The 20501-nt window shown below is 49.7% G+C and overlaps 1 protein-coding gene across 1 annotated transcript in view; it reads right to left on the bottom strand.

Annotated features, from left to right (window-relative positions):
• LOC136586785 (macrophage mannose receptor 1-like) overlaps positions 1-20501 on the bottom strand; it is a 359197-nt gene that overhangs the window by 73668 nt on the left and 265028 nt on the right. Inside the window, exon 26 of the mRNA XM_066585009.1 lies at positions 15040-15189. Within this exon, the coding sequence (XP_066441106.1) occupies positions 15040-15189 (150 nt within the window). The remainder of the gene's footprint in view (positions 1-15039; positions 15190-20501) is intronic.

Genomic DNA, 20501 nt, shown 5'->3' with positions numbered 1-20501 from the left:
AATTTCAAGTTTCTATTACATTGGGAAGTGAGAGAATTAGATTCCATGCGTAAAATTTGGACGCTAATTTGTTTGCGCTTAGAATTGAATAATCGAGTTAGGACCAATTAGTTTTCCCTATTTATGACATAATCAATGCTCGTGCCAAATTTCAAGTTTCTATGACATTGGGAAGTGAGAGAATTAGATTTCATATGTAAAATTCGGACGCTAATTCTTTTGCGCTTAGAATTTAATAATCGAGTTGGGACCTATTAACATTTCCTATTTATGACATAATCAATGCTCGTGCCAAATTTCAAGTTTCTATTGCATTGGGAAGTGAGAGAATTAGATTCCATACGTAAAATTTGGACGCTAATTTGTTTGCACTTAGAATTGAATAATCGAGTTGGGACCCATTAGTTTTTCCTATTTATGACATAATCAATGCTCGTGCCAAATTTCAAGCTTCTATGACATTGGGAAGTGAGAAAATTAGATTCCATACGTACAATTTGGACACTAATTCTTTGGCGCTTAGAATTGAATAATCGAGTTGGGACCCATTAACTTTTCCTATCTATGACATAATCAATGCTCATGCCAAATTAGATCGGGAAGTGAGAGAATTAGATTTCGTAGGTAAAATTTGGACGCTAATTTGTTTGCGCTTAGAATTGAATAATCGAGTTGGGACCCATTAGCTTTTCCTATTTATGACATAATCAATGCTCGTGCTAAATGTCAAGTTTCTATGACATTGGGAAGTGAGAGAATTAGATTCCGTACATAAAATTTGGACGCTAATTCTTTGGCGCTTAGAATTGAATAATCGAGTTGGGACCCATTAACTTTTCCTATTTATGACACAATCAATGCTCATGCCAAATTACATCGGGAAGTAAGAGAATTAGATTACGTACATACAATTTGGACGCTAATTCTTAGGCGCTTAGAATTAAATAATGAAGTTGGGACCCATTAAATTTTCCTATTTATGACATAATCAATGCTTGTGCCAAATTTCAAGTTTCTATGACATTGGGAAGTGAGAAAATTAGATTACGTACGTACAATTTGGACGCTAATTCTTAGGCGCTTAGAATTAAATAATCAAGTTGGGACCCATAAAATGTTCCTATTTATGACATAATTAGAGATGAGTGAGCGTACTCGTCCGAGCTTGATGCTCGTTCGAGTATTAGTGTGTTCGAGATGCTCGTTATTCGAAACGAGCATCACACGATGTTCGAGTTACTTTCACTTTCATCTCTGAGACGTTAGCGCGCTTTTCTGGCCAATAGAAAGACAGGGAAGGCATCACAACTTCCCCCTGCGACGTTCAAGCCCTATACCACCCCCCTGCTGTGAGTGGCTGGCGAGATCAGGTGTCACCCGAGTATATAAATCGGCCCCTCCCGCGGCTCGCCACAAATGCGTTCTGACATAGCTCAGGGAAAGTGCTGCTGATGCTGGAGTTGCTGTAGGGAGAGTGTTAGGAGTATTTTAGGCTTCAAGAACCCTAACGGTCCTTCTTAGGGCCACATCTAACAGTGTGCAGTAGTGTGGAGGCTGCTTTTTGCAGTGTTGCACATTTTTTTTTTTTTGTATATGGGCCATGCAGAGCATTGCGCCCTGCAGTAATTATACATAGTCCAGGGCCAGTAATGGTGGTGAGGCAGGGACAGAAAACATATTTATAGAATATAGGCAGTGGGCCTTTCCAAAAACATTTGGGAAAAAACATCTATTTGGGCTGCCTGTGACTGTCCTCTGTGTACTGGGTCTCTGCTGGGGGTAGTTGTCCTCCTAATTCATACACAGTCAGCTAAGTGTTACAGCAGTCTTGCACAAAATTATTTCCTGGCTCTGTGTTGGCAGTTACATCACCGCTGTATTGCAGTCCACAGTGCAACAGGTTGCAGTCATTTTACATACTCCAGGGCCAGTAATGGTGAGGCAGGGACAGAAGACATATTTATAGAATATAGGCAGTGGGCCTTTCCAAAAACATTTGGGAAAAAACATCTATTTGGGCTGCCTGTGACCGTCCCCTGTGTACTGGGTCTCTGCTGGGGGTAGTTGTCCTCCTAATTCATATGTAGCCAGCTAAGTATTACAGCAGGCTTGCGCAAAATTATTTCCTGGCTCTGTGTTGGCAGTTACATCACCGCTGTATTGCAGTCCACAGTGCAACAGGTTGCAGTCATTTTACATACTCCAGGGCCAGTAATGGTGAGGCAGGGACAGAAGACATATTTATAGAATATAGGCAGTGGGCCTTTCCAAAAACATTTGGGAAAAAACATCTATTTGGGCTGCCTGTGACCGTCCTCTGTGTACTGGGTCTCTGCTGGGGGTAGTTGTCCTCCTAATTCATACGCAGCCAGCTAAGTGTTACCGCAGGCATGCACAAAATTATTTCCTGGCTCTGCTGTGCATTCCGTAAGGGTAGTCAGCCTCCAACCACAGGCCAATAAGCGGCACATTTAATTACAGCGTTCTGTTTCTGCACTACTGCTAATACACCATGCTGAGGGGTAGGGGTAGGCCTAGAGGACGTGGATGCGGGCGAGGACGCGGAGGCCCAAGTCAGGGTGTGGGCAAAGGCCGAGCTCCTGATCCAGGTGTATCGCAGCCGACTGCTGAGGGATTAGGAGAGAGGCACGCTTCTGGCGTCCCCACATTCATCTCACAATTAATGGGTCCACGCGGTAGACCTTTATTAGAAAATGAGCAATGTGAGCAGGTCCTGTCGTGGATGGCAGAAAGTGCATCCAGCAATCTATCGACCACCCAGAGTTCTGCGCCGTCCACTGCTGCAACTCTGAATCCTCTGGCTGCTGCTCCTCCTTCCTCACTCTATTACAATGACAAATTCTGAGGAGCAGGCAGACTCCCAGGAACTGTTCTCGTGCCCCTGCCCAGAATGGGCAGCAGTGGTTCTGAATCCTCTCCCACCAGAGGAGTTTGTCGTGACCGATGCCCAACCTTTTGAAAGTTCCCGGGGTCCGGGGGATGAGGCTGGGGACTTCCGGCAACTGTCTCAAGACCTTTCAGTGGGTGAGGAGGACGATGACGATGAGACACAGTTGTCTATCAGTGAGGTAGTAGTAAGGGCAGTAAGTCCGAGGGAAGAGCGCACAGAGGATTCAGAGGAAGAGCAGCAGGACGATGAGGTGACTGACCCCACCTGGTTTGCTACGCCTACTGAGGACAGGTGTTCAGAGGGGGAGGCAAGGGCAGCAGCAGGGCAGGCTGGAAGAGGCAGTGCGGTGGCCAGGGGTAGAGGAAGGCCAGACCGAATAATCCACCAACTGTTTCCCAAAACGCCCCCTCGCGCCATGCCACCCTGCAGAGGCCGAGGTGCTCAAAGGTCTGGCAGTTTTTCACTGAGAGTGCAGACAATCGACAGACAGTGGTGTGCAGCCTGTGTCGCGCCAAGATCAGCCGTGGAGCCACCACCACCAGCTTCACCACCACCAGCATGCGCAGACATATGATGGCCAAGCACCCCACAAGGTGGGACGAAGGCCGTTCACCGCCTCCGATTTGCACCGCTGCCTCCCCCCCTGTGCCCCAACCTGCCACTGAGATCCAACCCCCCCTCTCAGGACACAGGCACTACCGTCTCCTGGCCTGCACCCACACCCTCACCTCCGCCGTTCCTCGGCCCCATCCACCAATGTCTGTCAGCGCACCGTCCAGCCGTCGCTAGCGCAAGTGTTGGAGCGCAAGCGCAAGTACACCGCCACGCACCTGCACGCTCAAGCGTTAAACGTGCACATAGCCAAATTTATCAGCCTGGAGATGCTGCCGTATAGGGTTGTGGAAACGGAGGCTTTCAAAAGTATGATGGCGGCTGCGGCCTCGCGCTACTCAGTTCCCAGTCGCCACTACTTTTCCCGATGTGCCGTCCCAGCCCTGCACGACCACGTCTCCCGCAACATTGTACGCGCCCTCACCAACGCGGTTACTGCCACGGTCCACTTAACAACTAACACGTGGACAAGCACAGGCGGGCAGGGCCACTATATCTCCCTGACGGCACATTGGGTGAATTTAGTGGAGGCTGGGACAGAGTCAGAGCCTGGGACCGCTCACGTCCTACCCACCCCCAGAATTGCGGGCCCCAGCTCGGTGGTGGTATCTGGGGCGGTGTATGCTTCCTCCACTAAATCACCCTCCTCCTCCTCCGCAACCTCTGTCTCGCACTCAAGATGTGTCAGCAGCAGCACGTCGGCAGCAGTCGGTGTCGCGCGGCGTGGCAGCACAGCGGTGGGCAAGCGTCAGCAGGCCGTGCTGAAACTACTCAGCTTAGGAGATAAGAGGCACACAGCCCACGAACTGCTGCAGGGTCTGACAGAGCAGACCGACCGCTGGCTTGCGCCGCTGAGCCTCCAACCGGGCATGGTCGTGTGTGACAACGGCCGTAACCTGGTGGCGGCTCAGCAGCTCGGCAGCCTCACGCACGTGCCATGCCTGGCCCACGTCTTTAATTTGGTGGTTCAGCGCTTTCTGAAAAGCTACCCACGCTTGACAGACCTGCTCGGAAAGGTGCGCCGGCTCTGTGCACATTTCCGCAAGTCCAACACGAACGCTGCCACCCTGCGCACCCTGCAACTTCGGTTTCATCTGCCAGTGCACCGACTGCTGTGCGACGTGCCCACACGGTGGAACTCTACGCTCCACATGTTGGCCAGGCTCTATGAGCAGCGTAGAGCTATAGTGGAATACCAACTCCAACATGGGCGGCGTAGTGGGAGTCAGCCTCCTCAATTCTTTACAGAAGAGTGGGCCTGGTTGGCAGACATCTGCCAGGTCCTTGGAAACTTTGAGGAGTCTACCCAGATGGTGAGCGGCGATGCTGCAATCATTAGCGTCACCATTCCTCTGCTATGCCTCTTGAGAAGTTCCCTGCAAAGCATAAAGGCAGACGCTTTGCGCTCGGAAACAGTGGCGGGGGAAGACAGTATGTCGCTGGATAGTCAGAGCACCCTCCTGTCTATATCTCAGCGTGTTGAGGAGGAGGAGGAGGAGCATGAGGAGGATGAGGAGGAGGGGGAAGAGACAGCTTGGCCCACTGCTGAGGGCACCCATGCTGCTTGCCTGTCATCCTTTCAGCGTGTATGGCCTGAGGAGGAGGAGGATCCTGAAAGTGATCTTCCTAGTGAGGACAGCCATGTGTTGCGTACAGGTACTCTGGCACACATGGCGGACTTCATGTTAGTATGCCTTTCTCGTGACTCCCGCGTTACACGCATTCTGGCCACTACGGATTACTGGGTGTACACATTGCTCGACCCACGGTATAAGGAGAACTTTTCCACTCTGATACCCGAAGAGGAAAGGGGTTCGAGAGTGATGCTATACCACAGGACCCTGGCGGACAAGTTGATGGTAAAATTCCCATCCGACAGCGCTAGTGGCAGAAGGCGCAGTTCCGAGGACCAGGTAGCAGGGGAGGCGCGGAGATCAGGCAGCAGGTACAGCACAGGCAGGGGAACACTCTCTAAGGCCTTTGACAGCTTTATGGCTCCCCAGCAAGACTGTGTCACCGCTCCCCAGTCAAGGCTGAGTCGGCGGGAGCACTGTAAAAGGATGGTGAGGGAGTACGTAGCCGATCGCACGACTGTCCTCTGTGACGCCTCTGCCCCCTACAACTACTGGGTGTCGAAGTTGGACACGTGGCCTGAACTCGCGCTGTATGCCCTGGAGGTCCTTGCTTGTCCTGCGGCTAGCGTCTTGTCATAGAGGGTGTTTAGTGCGGCTGGGGGAAGCATCACAGATAAGCGTACGCGCCTGTCAACCGACAGTGCCGACAGGCTTACACTCTTCAAGATGAACAAAGCCTGGATTTCCCCAGACTTCTCTTCTCCACCAGCGGACAGCAGTGATACCTAAGCAATACGTAGGCTGCACCCGCGGATGGAAGCATCGTTCTCTATCACCTGAAGAAGAACCCTGCGTCGGTTCGGAAGCTCGCTATTATTACATCATGTATTTTTGCTAGCCATTAAAAGGTATCATATCTACAAGATTACGTCGTTTCTCTTGCTGAGAACAATCACATTTTTCTATCACCATCAAAAACGGGGACATTTTTGCTTCATCAATCTGTGTATAATATTCCTCCTCCTCCTGCTCCTCCTCCTGAAACCTCACGTAATCACGCCGAACGGGCAATTTTTCTTAGGCCCACAAGGCTCAGTCATATAATTTTTCTAAACAATTTTTATACGTTTCAATGCTCATTAAAGCGTTGAAACTTGCACCTGAACCAATTTTTATTTTTACTGGGCTGCCTCCAGGCCTAGTTACCAATTGAGCCACATTAACCAAAGCGATTAATGGGTTTCACCTGCCCTCTCGGTTGGGCATGGGCAATTTTTCTGAGGTACATTAGTACTGTTGGTGCACCAATTTTTTGGGGCCCTCGTCTACAGTGTAATCCAATTAATTTTTAGCCCACCTGCATTACAGCTGACGTTACATCCGCTGTGTTGGGCACTGCAATGGGATATATTTATGTACCGCCGGTGGGTTCCAGGGAGCCACCCATGCTGTCGGTCCACACGGAGTTGTAACTGCATGTGTCCACTTCTAAAGAACCCCAGTCTGACTGGGGCATGCAGTGTGGGCCGAAGCCCACCTGCATTAAGCACGACATTACCTCAGCTGTGATGGGCAATGCAATGGGATATATTTATGTACCGCTGGTGGCTTCCTGGCACCCACCCATGCTGTCGGTCCACACGGAGTTGTAACTGCATGTGTCCACTTCTAAAGAACCCCAGTCTGAAGGGGGAATCCAGTGTGGGCCGAAGCTCACACTGCATGTTGGGGTTCAAACAGACAGTATTAGGGTGTTCGAGATGCTCGTTAGTCGAGACGAGCACCACGCGATGTTCGAGTTACTTTCACTTTCTTCCCTGAGAAATGTGCATGCTTTTCTGGCGTATAGAAAGACAGGGAAGGCATTACAACTTCCTCCTGTGACGTTCCAGCCCTATACCTCCCCCCTGCAGTGAGTGGCTGGGGAGATCAGGTGCCACCCGAGTATTTAAGTCTGCCCCGCCCGCGGCTCGCCACAGATGCATTCTGACAGAGATCAGGGAAAGCTGTGCTGGGCACTGCAATGGGATTTATTTATGTACCGCTGGTGGGTTCCAGGGAGCCATCCATGCTGTCGGTCCACACGGAGTTGTAACTGCATGTGTCCACTTCTAAAGAACCCCAGTCTGACTGGGGCATGTAGTGTGGGCCGAAGCTCACACTGCATGTTGGGGTTCAAACAGACAGTATTAGGGTGTTCGAGATGCTCGTTAGTCGAGACGAGCACCACGCGATGTTCGAGTTACTTTCCCCTTCCTGACCTGAGAAATGTGCACGCTTTTCTGCCCAATAGAAAGACAGGGAAGGCATTACAACTTCCTCCTGTGACGTTCCAGCCCTATACCACCCCCCTGCTGTGAGTGGCTGGGTTGATCAGGTGCCACCCGAGTATTTAAGTCTGCCCCGCCCGCGGCTCGCCACAGATGCATTCTGACAGAGATCAGGGAAAGCTGTGCTTGGCACTGCAATGGGATTTATTTATGTATCGCTGGTGGGTTCCAGGGAGCCACCCATGCGGTCGGTCCACACGGAGTTGTAACTGCATGTGTCCACTTCTAAAGAACCCCAGTCTGACTGGGGCATGCAGTGTGGGCCGAAGCTCACCTGCATTAAACCTGACGTTACCTCAGCTGTGCTGGGCACTGCAATGGGATTTATTTATGTACCGCCGGTGGCTTCCTGGCACCCACCCATGCTGTCGGTCCACACGGAGTTGTAACTGCATGTGTCCACTTCTAAAGAACCCCAGTCTGACTGGGGCATGCAGTGTGGGCCGAAGCCCACCTGCAATAAACCTGACGTTACCTCAGCTGTGCTGGGCACTGCAATGGGATATATTTAAGTACCGCCGGTGGCTTCCTGGGACCCACCCATGCTGTTGGTCCACACGGAGTTGTAACTGCATGTGTCCACTTTCAAAGAACCCCAGTCTGACTGGGGCATGCAGTGTGGGCCGAAGCCCACCTGCATTAAACCTGACGTTACCTCTGCTGTGCTGGGCACTGCAATGGGATTTATTTATGTACCGCCGGTGGGTTCCAGGGAGCAACCCATGCTGTGGGTCCACAGGGACTTCACATTGGGGATTTGTACCTGCCTGTGTCTATGAATTAAAAACCCCGGTCAGGTTGGGGCATGCAGTGTGGGCTGAAGCCCACCTGTATTTAATCTGACGTTAGCTCTGCTGTCCAGGGCACTGCAATGGGATACATTTATGTACCGCCGGTGGGTTCCAGGGAGCCACCCATGCTGTGGGTGCACACGGAATTCCCATTGCGGAGTTGTACCTGCCTGTGACTATTTATAAAAAACCCCGGTCAGACTGGGGCATACAGACACCTTGACAGAATGAATAGTGTGTGGCACATAGGTTCCCCATGGCTATGCCCACGTGTGCAGCTCCTGATGGAGGTGGCACAGGATTGGATTTCTCATTGCTTCTGTACAGCATTGTGGGCTATCGCCCCACCCCTTTTAAAGAGGGTCGCTGCCTGGCCATGCCAACCCTCTGCAGTGTGTGCCTGCGGTTCCTCCTCATGTATACGCACTTATAAATAGACATGACAGTGGTGTGGCATGAGGGCAGCTGAAGGCTGCACAGGGACACTTTGGTGTGCTCTGTGGACACTGGGTCGTGTGGGGGGGGGGGGGGGGTTGGGCAGCATGTAACCCAGGAGAATTGGCAGCGGAGTGTCATGCAGGCAGTGATTGTGCTTTGTTGGAGGTAGTGTGGTGCTTTGTGAAGGTATGCCTTGCTAATGAGGGTTTTTCAGAAGTAAAAATTGTTGGGAGGGGGGGGGGGCTCACTCTTGCTGCTATTGTGGCTTAATAGTGGGACCTGGGAACTTGAGATGCAGCCCAACATGTAGCCCCTCGCCTGTCCTATCCGTTTCTGTGTTGTTCCCATCACTTTCTTGATTTTCCCAGATTTTCACAAATGAAAACCTTAGCGAGCATCGGCGATATACAAAAATGCTCGGGTCGCCCATTGACTTCAATGGGGTTCGTTACTCGAAACAAACCCTCGAGCATCACGAAAAGTCCATCTCGAGTAACGAGCACCCGAGCATTTTGGTGCTCGCTCATCTCTAACAGACATTCATTTTTACATATATAGGAGAGTATATGCGGTCCCTAGTAACATTTCTGTAGCAAGAGTAAAGGCGGACCCCAGTAACATTTCTTTAGCAAGAGTATTGGCGTACCCAATAACATTTCTGTAGCAAGTGTATCGGCGGACCACAGTAACATTCCTGTAGCAAGTGTATAGGCTGACCCCAGTAACATTCATGTAGCAAGAGTATAGGCGGACCCCAGTAACATTTCAGTAGCAAGAGAATAGGTGAACCCCTGTAACATTTGTGTAGCAAGAGTATAGGCGAACCCCTGAAAAAATTTGGTTACCAAGAGTGTAGGCGAAAGTCTGAAAAATTTGTTAGATAACAGTATAGGCAAGGGCCAGAAAAATTGGTGTACCAAGAGTACAAGTGTACCCCTGAAAAATTGCTCAACCGTGAGGCAGGTGAAACCCATAAACATTTTTTAAAGATACAGCTCACTGTTGCTTAATTTGCAACAGAGCCTGGAGGCAGCCCTGCAAAAAAATTGTTTAAAAACTCTTAAACAGAGCCTTTTGGGCCGCAGACAAATTGGCAGTTCAGCGTGATGACATGCTGTTTTAGGAGGAGAAGGAGGAGAAGTAATAATATTCGAGAGGGATTGACAAAGCTAATCCCCCCTTTTTTGTGGTGATAGAGAATGCTTTTTTCTCCTGTTGCAGCGAAAAGAATCTTTAGGTTCCACTGCTTTCCGTCGGTGGAGAAGAGAAGTCTGGGAAAATCCAGCCTTTGTTCATCTTTAGGAGTGTAAGCATGTCGGCGCTTGCAGTTGACAGGCAGGTACGCTTATCCGTGATGATTCGGTCAGCTGCACTAAACATCCTTTCTGACAAGATGCTAGCGGCAGGGCAGGCCAGCACCTCCAGGGCGTACAGTGTAAGTTTGTGCCCCGTGTCCAGCTTTGACACCCAGTTGTATGGAGCAGAGGCATCACGGAGGATGGTGGTACGATCTGCTATGTACTCCCTCACCATCTTTTTACAGTGCTCCCTCCAACTCAGCCTTGACTGGGGAGTGGTGACACAGTCTTGCTGGGGAGCCATAAAACTGGCAAAGGCCTGGGAGAGGGTTCGTCTGCCTGCGCTGGACATGCTGTCTGATCCCCGCGACTCCCCTGCTACTTGGTCCTCGGAACTGCATTTTCTGTCACTAGCTCTGTCAGATGGGAACTTTAGCATCACTTTTTCCACCAGGGCCCTGTTGTATTGCATCACTCTCATACCCCTTTCCTCTTCGAGAATGAGAGTGGAAAGGTTTTCCTTATACAGTGAGTCAAGAAGAGTGCGCACACAGTAAACCGTGTTGCCTGAATGCGTCTAATGCGAGGGTCACGGGAAAGGCAGCCTAACATGAAGTCAGCCATGTGTGCCAGGGTCCCTGTATGCAACACTTCACTGTCCTCACTAGGAAGATAACTTTCAGGATCCTCCTCTTCAGCCCATACACGCTGAACAGATGAGAGGCCAGCAGCATGGGTACCCTCTGCAGTGTGGCCAGCAGTCTGTTCCCCCCTCCTCCTCCTCCTCTCCCTCCAAAACGCGCTGAGATATAGACATGAGGGTGGCCTGGCTATTAAGCGACATACTGTCATCCCCCGTCTCCTGTTCCAACCGCAAAGCGTCTGCCTTTATGCTTAGCAGCGAACCTCTCAGTAGGTAAAGCAGCGGGATGGAAACGCTAATGATGGCTGCATCACCACTCACCATTTGGGTAGACCCCTCAAAGCTTCCGAGGACCTGGCAGAAGTCTGCCATCCATGCCTACTCCTCAGTAAAGAATTGTGGAGGCTGACTACCACTCTGCCGTCCATGTTGCAGCTGGTATTCCACTATTGCTCTATGCTGCTCCTACAGCCTAGGTAACATGTGCAGCGTAAAATTCCAGTGTGTGGGCACGTCGCACAGCAGTCGGTGCTCTGGCAGCTGAAACCGATGTTTCAGGGTCCTCAGGGTGGCAGCGCCCATGGTGGACTTGCGGAAATGTGCACAGACGTGGGGGTAGTTTTTCAGAAACCGCTGAACCACCAGATTGAAGACGTGGGCCAGGCATGGCACATGTATGAGGCTGCCGAGCTGCAGAGCCGCCACCAGGTTACGGCCATTGTCACACACGACCATGCCCGGTTGGAGGCTCAGCGGCGAAAGCCAGAGGATAATCTGCTCTATCAGACCCTGCAACAGCTCGGGGGCTGAGTGGCTCTTGCCACCTAAACTGATTGGTTTCAGCACGGCTTACTCTAGCTACAGACATGTTACAGGGGTCCGCCTATACTCTAGCTACAGACATGTTACAGGGGTCCACCTATACTCCTGCTACAGACATGTTACAGGGGTCCGCCTATACTCCTGCTACAGACATGTTACAGGGGTCCGCCTATACTCTTGCTACATAAATATGATTGGGGTCCGCATATACTCCTTGCTACAGAAATGTTACTGGGGTCCGCCTATACTGTGGGTTCACAAAGGTTTCCCATTGCGGTGTTGAGCTGCCTGACACATACAGAGAATAAAGTGTGTGGTGACACATGAATTTCCCATAGCTATTTATCTCACGGCATCTTGGGTCACACAAGGTGGAGGCTAGGACCGAGCCTGATCCTGGGCCCGCTCACGTGCTTCCCACACAGAGTATTGCGGCATTGCGGAGATGTGTAGAAGTGCTGGCACATTTGTGGCTCCTGACAATTTTGTGACGGAGGTGGCACGGGAGTGCAATGATGATCGTACGTCAATTTATCATCAATTCTCTACAGCATTGTGGGCTATCGCCCCCACTTTCAAAGAGGGTCACTGCCAGGCCCTGCCAACCCTCTGCAGTGTGTGCCTCCGGTTCCTGCTCATCCAGTACGCACTTATAAATAAACATGAGGGTGGTGTGTCTATGAAGCGAGCGTGTGGCATGAGGCCAGCTGAAGGTTGCGCAGGGAAAAGTTTGTGTGCGCTGTGGACGCAGGGTCGTGCGGAGGGTCGGACAGCAATGCCAGTATGTAACCCAGGAAAAGAGGCAGCTGTGTCACCCGCAGGCAGTGATTGTCCTTGGTTGCAGGTAGTGTGGTGCTTAGCTAAGATGTGCCAGCGCGTGTGCCTTGCTAATGAGGTTTTCTCCCAAGTAAATTGTTAGGGGGGTGACCGCTAGGCTCTCTCCCCCATTTTGGCTTAATAGTGGGACCTGGGAGCCTCAGATGCAGCCATGCATGCTGCTCCTGCCATTCGCTATCCGTTTCTGTGGTGTTTCCATGATTTTCTGATGTTTTCTGGTGTTTCACAAGTCATCGGTCCCATACAAAAATGCTCGAGTCCCCCATTGACTTCAGTGGGGTTTGTTACTCCAAATCTATCATTATGAAAAGTTTGACTCGAGTATCGAGCACCCGAGCATTTTAGTGCTCGCTCATCTCTAAGTGAGAGCTCTGTCTAATGCACTGCAGACATAGAACGGTATAACTGAAATACTTTGCAGTAGGCTAGGAAATGTTAGAGTGCAGTTTCACGGTGAGAGCTGGTTGTACGGCACTGCAGGCTGAGAACACTATAACAAAGGCTGGGCACAGGCCTAGATGTGTAATACAAAAATTGGTGCACTACTGCTCCCAGCCAGCCACAACTGTAAAGCACACGGTGAGAAGTAGCCCCAAAAAGGACCGTTGTGTTTCTTGTACGGAGGATCATGACTGTAAACTCTTCCCTACATAAGCAGCTCTGTCCCTAAACTCTGTGTAATGCACTGCAGACTGAGAACGGTATATCTGAAATACTTTGCAGTAGCCTGGGAAATATTAGAGTGCTGTGTTCACGGTGAGACCTCGGTGTAATGCACTGCAGGCTGAGAACGGTATAACTGAAAGGCTGGGAACAGGCCTAGATGCGTAATACAAAAATTGGTGCACTACTGCTCCCAGCCAGCCACAACTATAATGCACATGGTGAGTGTGTCCTAAACTCTGCCTAATGCACTGCACACACAGAGCAGTATAACTGAAATGGCCTGCACAGCCCTAGATGCTTAAAAAAAAAAAAATGGTGCACTACTGCTCCAAGCCAGCCACAACTGTAATGCCCACGATGAGGAGTAGCCCTCAGAAGGACCGTTGGGGTTCTTGAAGACAAGATCCTACACTAACACTTTCCCTTATATCAGCAGCAGCACTTTCCCTAACCTCTGCCAGTATGTGTCTGAGGCGAGCCGCGGGCAGGACCGCTTTAAGTACTCGGCGGTCACTTGATCTCATCAGCCACTCACTGCAGGGGGGTGGGATAGGGCTGGCACGTCACAGGAGGAAGTGGTAATGCCTTCCCTGCATGTCTATTGGCTAGAAAATGGCGCTAAACATGCGGGGAAGTAAATGCAATTGACTCGAGTACCACATGGTGTTCGTCTCGAATAACGAGCATCTCGAGCACCCTAATGCTCGTACGACCATCAAGCTCGGACCAGTGTGCTCGCTCATCTATAGTTAGCGTACCTTCACACTTGCGATCGTGATATCGCTGCATTATTTTAAACGCAAATGTCAATAGGACTTTCTAATGTTAAAACCGCATCGCAGAAAAATCACAAAGCACAAACTTGGGATTTTGTGTGATGCGTATTTAACATTAGACAGTACTACTGACAGCCGTGTTTTAAAAAACTCAGCGATATCCTTAGTGTGAAGGCACCCTTAAGACTGCAGTCTAAAATAAAGTATTTTAGCTTTCAGGGAACTTCGTTTTTTTCTACTTTTTTACTTTGCTATTGACATAGAGGAACAAGTTGTATTTTAATGACATCATTTTGGGGTGTATATAATGTATTGAAGAACATTTAATTTAATTAACATGGTGGGTGGGGCGTATACAAATAATGTAATTCTGAAATTTGGGGGTTTTGCTTTTAGGGGGGGTTCACTGACTTTATTTTGTGAGGCACCACAATTACAACAATGGCTAATTTGTATAGCTCTTTTATTTTGGAGAAATACCTACCCACTGCCCTTTTTTTCGCTACAAATTCGCAGCGTTACTTTTTCCCAAATGTCAATGAGACTTTCTAATGTTAAATTCGCAATGCTCTAAATTGCGATTTTTGTGCATTGCAAATTTAACATTATAAAGTATAATTGACATTTGCGGGGGAAAAAAAACAGTAGTGGGCAGGCATCAATAATTTTTTTTTGTATCACCATATTCTGCAAGCCATAACTTTACACTTTTGGAGGAATTGACATTTTCATTGGTATGATTTTGGCTACAAATGATTATATTCCACTTTTTTGGGAAATAGAATAGGCAAAAATCTGCAATTGTGGCATTTTTTTTCTTACAGCATTCTGTAAAATCTAAAACATTTGCTTTAGGGCACGCTCACATGAGGCGGAACTGCTACGCAATTTCCGAAGCATTTCTGTATCCCAAACAAAGTCAAAATCCACTGCTGATTTTTGCAGATTCTGCAGTCCCCTCACCTCCCAATTCTTCGCGCTCAACATGACATCACCCATGACTTAAAAATGGTTTTAGCTATTGGTGAAAAAATGACTGCACCTATGAATTTCTGATGAAGATCTACGCTTTAATCATGTATCCCATGACCTCTTTATCCCATTGAGATTTCTTGGGCTAAATCCCAGATGACCACCAGTAAGATGGCCGACATGCACCACCATAGCACCAAAAAGTTTTCTCCCACCCATCTAAGTGCTCTACAAAGTTTCTTACTTGTATCGCTTATTGTTCAGAGGATATTCCTGGTGATCCTGACTTTTGAATCACCCTGTATGATTTTAGTGTCTGTTCCATCTCTTATAAATTCTATTTCCCTATAAAGTATTTCTAGAACTCACCATAATAAACACATTTTAAGGATGCGCTCTGCCAGTTATCGGAGGAAGATGATACAAAAAGGTAGCAATGGTTACGGAAGGGAATCCAAGAATCTGAAGGCTTGTCTGGGCAGCTTCCAGGTGTTTGAGGAGGGTCAGTGGGAGCGACAACTGTAAGACCAAAAGACAAAGACATCAGAGTTGACGTACAGCATAAATATCGTTACTTCTGTTTATTTGGTTATGCTTTGTCACTAGAGGGTTTGTCACAGAGGCACAACTTTATTCAAAAGCTAAAAGTAGTTTTACAGTTATATGTAAATTAAAGGGACTCTGTCTGTAATATAGAGACTGGTAGGCCATCAGCCATTTTGGGTGTGTCAGGCCTTAGGCCTATCTCAGCTTCCATTTTATATTAGCCCCTTCAGGCCGGGCTATAGTGTCATCCATTTGTGTGTATTTAGATTGCATTGGTAATTTTTCAGATGCCCTTTCACCCATTTACTCTCACCTGCCTGTTGATTTTCTCTGGACAAGAGCTGTGATGTGAGTTAATAACCCCCTCCCACCTCTATCTGTTTGTGTAAGATTAGCATGAGTAAACCACATTGTATGACCTTGTACTTGTTAACGAAGTCGAAAGGCCAATTTAGACACAATGATTACCGCTCAAAATTCGCTCAAAGGCGCCCGTCGTGGAGTTTTCGTTAACGATTCACTCATTGTTGTCTTTCAGTCCCCTTAAAATCTATTGTTCGGTTGTTTGCTTCTCGTTTGGTCCAAGGGTCCTTTTTAGGGAAACTTCTCACCGTGTGCATTATAGTTGTGGCTGGCTGGGAGCAGTAGTGCATCAATTTTTTTTATCACGCATCTAGGCCTGTTCCCAGCCTTTCACTTATAGCGTTCTCAGTTTGCAATGCATAGCACCGAGGTCTCACCGTGAAACAGTACTCTAATATTTTCTAGGCCACTGCAAAGTATTTTAGCTCAGCCGCTGTGCAGAGCGTCTCACAATACCCTTTCTTTGAGGGGGGTTGAGATAGCCACAGTTACCAGCACTATCCACTGGCTTTAGAGTCTTCTCCCACTCCATACAGCCTCTCTTATCTACAAGTCTCTGTGAGCGGTAAATTACCCCTAGGTATCAGCGCATGACAGCAGGTTAATTTTTTCTAGACACAGCATAGAGCCTCCGCTATCTACAAGTCTCTGTGTGTGGTGAATTAGCCACAGTTGTCAGCGCTGTCCAGTGGGGTAATTTATTTGGGCCCTGCTCTATCCTTAATCCGCTATGATTAGGAGTAGGGGTAGGGGTCGAGGACATGGATGCGGGCACCCAAGTGAGGGTGTGGGCACAGGCCGAGTTCCTGGGCGGGGTGAATCACAGATGGCTGCTGAGGGATTAGGAGAGAGGCAAGTTTCTGGGCTCCCCAGCTTCATATCACGATTTGTGGGTCCGCGTGGTAGACCTTTAGTACAAACAGAGCAGTGCGAGCAGGTCCTGTCATGGATGGCAGAAAATGCATCCAGCAATGTATCGACCACCCAGTCTTCTACGCAGTCCACTACTCCCAGTCTAAGTACTGCAACTCTGAATCCTCTGGCTGCTCCTCCTTCCTCAAAGGCTCCTCACTCCATGAAAATGACATATTCTGAGCAGGCAGACTCCCAGGAACTGTTCTCGGGTCCCTGCCCTGAGTGGGAAAAAATGGTTCCTCGCTCACCTGAGGAGTTTGTCGTGACCGATGCCCAACCTTTGGAAAGTTCCCGGAGTCCGGGTGATGAGGTTGAGGACTTCCGGCAACTGTCTCAAAAGCTTTTTGTGGAGGAGGATGATGAGACACATTTGTCTGTCAGTGAGGTAGTAGTAAGGGCAGTAAGTCTGAGGGAGGAGCGCACAGAGGATCCGGAGGAAGAGCTGCTGGACGATAAGGTGACTGACCCAACCTGGTTTGCTCAGCCTACTGAGGACAGAGCTTCAGAGGGGGAGGCAAGTGCAGCAGCAGGACAGGTTGGAAGAGGCAGTGGAGTGGCCAGAGGTAGAGGCAGGGGCAGAGCGAGGAATCCCCCAACTGTTTCCCAAAGCACCCCCTCGCTGCCAGCCTCCGTGCAGAGGGGTAGGTGTTCAAAGGTGTGGATGTTTTTTAGTGAGAGCGCAGACGACCGACAAACTGTGGTGTGCAACCTGTGTCGCGCCAAGATCAGCCAGGGAGCCACCACTACCAACCTTACCACTACCAGCATGCGCATTCATATGATGGCCAAGCCCCCCACAAGGTGGGGCGAAGGCCATTCACCACCTCCAGGTCACACCACTCCCTCGTCCCCTGTGCCCCAACCTGCAACAAAGATCCAATCCCCCTCCCAGGACGCAGGCACGAGCGCCTCCCAGCCTGCACCCACACCCTCACCTCCACAGTCCCCCAATCTATCCAGCAATGTCTCCCAGCGCAGCGTTCAGCTGTCGCTAACACAAGCGTTGGAGCAAAAGCGGAAATACGCCTTCACAAGCTTTAAACGTGCACATTGCCAAATTAATCAGCCTGGAGATGCTGCCATACAGGCTTGTCGAAACGGAGGCTTTCAAAAACATAATGGCGGCGGCGGTCCTGCGCTACTTGGTCCCCAGTCGCCACTATTTTTCCCGGGGTGCCGTCCCCGCTTTACAGCAGCACGTCTCCCGCAACTTAAATCATGCCCTCACCAATGTGGTTACTGGGAAGGTCCACTTAGCCATGGACACGTGGACAAGTACTGGCGGGCAGGGCCACTATATCTCCCTGACGGCACATTGGGTGAACTTGGTGGAGGCTGGGACCGAGTCAGAGCCTGGGACCGCTCACATCCTACCCACACCCAGAATAGCGGGTCCTACCTCGGTGCTGGTATCTGCGGTGTTTTATGCCTCCTCCTCCAAACCCTCCTCCGCCACTTCTACCTCTCACCAGCCGGTAGCACGCGGCGCGGCAGCACAGCGGTGGGCAAGCGTCAGCAAGCCGTGCTGAAACTAATCAGCTTAGGTATCAAGAGGCACACAGCCCCCAAGCTGTTGCAGGGTCTGACGGAGCAGACAAACCTCTGAATTTCGACGCTGAGCCTCCAACCGGGCATGATCATGTGTGACAACGGCCGTAACCTGGTGGCAGCTCTGTAGCTTGATAACCTCACACGTGCCATACCTGGCCCACGTCTTCAATTTAATGGTTCAGCGGTTTCTGAAAAACTACCCCCACTTGTCTGACCTGCTCGGCAAGGTGTGCCGTGTCTGCGCACATTTCCGCAACTCCACCACGGACGCTGCCAACCTGAGGACCCTGCAACGTTAGTTTCAGCTACCAGAGCACTGTCTGCTGTGGGACGTGCCCACACGCTGGATTTCTACGCTGCACATGTTGGCCAGGATGTACGAGCAGCGTAGAGCAATAGTGGAATACCAGCTGCAACATGGGCGGCGGAGTGGTAGTCAGCCTTCGCAATTCTTTACTGAGGAGTGGGCATGGATGGCAGATATCTGCTAGCTCCTTGGAAACTTTGAGGAGTCTACTCAAATGGTGAGCGGCGATGCGGCCATCACTAGCATTACCATCCCGCTGCTTTAGCTGCTGAGAAGTTCGCTGCTAAGCATAAAGGCCGACACTTTGCGGTTGGAACAGGAGACGGGGGATGACAGTATGTCGCTTGATAGCCAGACCATCCTCATGTCTATATCACAGCGCGTTTTGGAGGAGAAGGGGGAGGGGGAAGGAGGAGGAGGAAGAGAGAGCTAGGCACACTGCAGAGGGTACCCATGCTTCTTGCCTCTCATCCATTCAGTGTGTATGGGCTAAAGAGGAGAAGGAGGATCCTGAAAGTCATCCTCCTAGTGAGGACAGCGATGTGTGGCATACTGGGACCCTGGCACACGTGGCTGACTTCATGTTAGGCTGCCTTTCCCATGCCTCTCGCGTTAGACGCATTCTGGCCAACATGGATTACTGGGTGCGCACCCTTCTAGAACCTTTCCACTCTCATTCCCGAAGAGGAAAGGGGTATGAGAGTGATGCAATACCACAGGGCCCTGGTGGAAAAAGTGATGCTAAAGTTCCCATCTAACAGTGTTAGTGGCAGAAGACGCAGTTCCGAGTGCCAAGTAGCAGGGGAGTCAGGGGATCAGGCAGCATGTCCAGTGCAGGCAGGGGAACACTCTCCAAGCCTTTGCCAGTTTTATGGCTCGCCCAGCAAGACTGTATCACCACTCCGCAGTGCAGACAGAGTCAGAGAGAGCACTGTAAAAAGATGGTGAGGAAGTACGTAGCGGATCGTACCACCATCCTCCGTGATGCCTCTGCTCCATACAACTATCGAGTGTCAAAGCTGGACACGTGGCATGAACTTGAGCTGTATGCCCTGGAGGTGCTGGCCTGCCCTTCCGCTAGAGTCTTGTCCGAGAGGGTGTTTAGTGCAGCTGGGAGAATCATCATGGATAAGCGTACCCGCCTGTCAACTTCCAGCGCCGACATGCTTACACTCATAAAGATGAACAAAGGCTGGATTTCCCCAGATTTCTCTTCCCACCAGCAGAAAGCAGCGGAACCTAATGATTCTTTTCGTTGCAACAGGAGAAAAATGCATCCTCTGTCCCCACAAAAACAGGGGGAATTAGCCTTGTCAATCACTCTTGGATATTATTACTCCTCCTACGCCTCATCCTAAAACAGCATGTCATCATGCTGAACTGCCAATTTGTCTGCAGCCCAAAAGCCTCTGTTTAAAACTTTTTTACAATTTTTAAAAGTTTCAAAGGTTTTTATACATTAACTGAAACCATTTTTTCGGAGGGCTGCCTGCAGGATTGGTTACAAATTAAGTTACAGCGAGCAGTATCTTTAAAAATGTTTATGGGTTTCACCTGCCTTCACGTTTGAGCAATTTTTCAGGGGTACACTTGTACTCTTGGTACACTAATTTTTCTGGCCCTTGCCTATACTGTTATCTAACTAATTTTTCAGACCTTCGCCCACACTCTGGGTAACCACATTTTTTCAGGTGTTCGCCTATACTCTTGTTACACCAATGTTTCAGTGGTTCGCCTACACTCTTGCTACAGAAATGTCACTGGGGTCTGCCTATACTCTTGCTACTAAAAAGGTTTGAGGGGTTCGCCTATACACTTGCTACTGAAAGGTTTGAGGGGTTCGCCTATACTCTTGCTACAGAAATATTACAGGGGTCCGCCCATACTCTTGCTACATAAATGTTACTGGAATCCACCTATACACTTGCTAATGAAAGGTTTGAGGGGTTCGCCTATACTCTTGCTACAGAAATGTTACAGGGGTCTGCCTATACTCTTGCTACATCAATGTTATAGGGGTTCGCCTATACTCTTGCTGCATAAATATTACCCTTTCTTTCTGTCTAACATAGATGTCTCCTGTGTGAGAGTTGATGGAACCCCCAGATCCAAGCCACTTACACGCCCGCTCCAAGTAGGGCCCTTCCCA

Source organism: Eleutherodactylus coqui, chromosome 12, assembly GCF_035609145.1.
Source record: "Eleutherodactylus coqui strain aEleCoq1 chromosome 12, aEleCoq1.hap1, whole genome shotgun sequence".
NCBI classification, from domain to species: Eukaryota; Metazoa; Chordata; class Amphibia; order Anura; family Eleutherodactylidae; genus Eleutherodactylus; species Eleutherodactylus coqui.
Note: the sequence above shows the minus strand (reverse complement) of the source record. Positions and strands in the feature narration are given on the sequence as shown.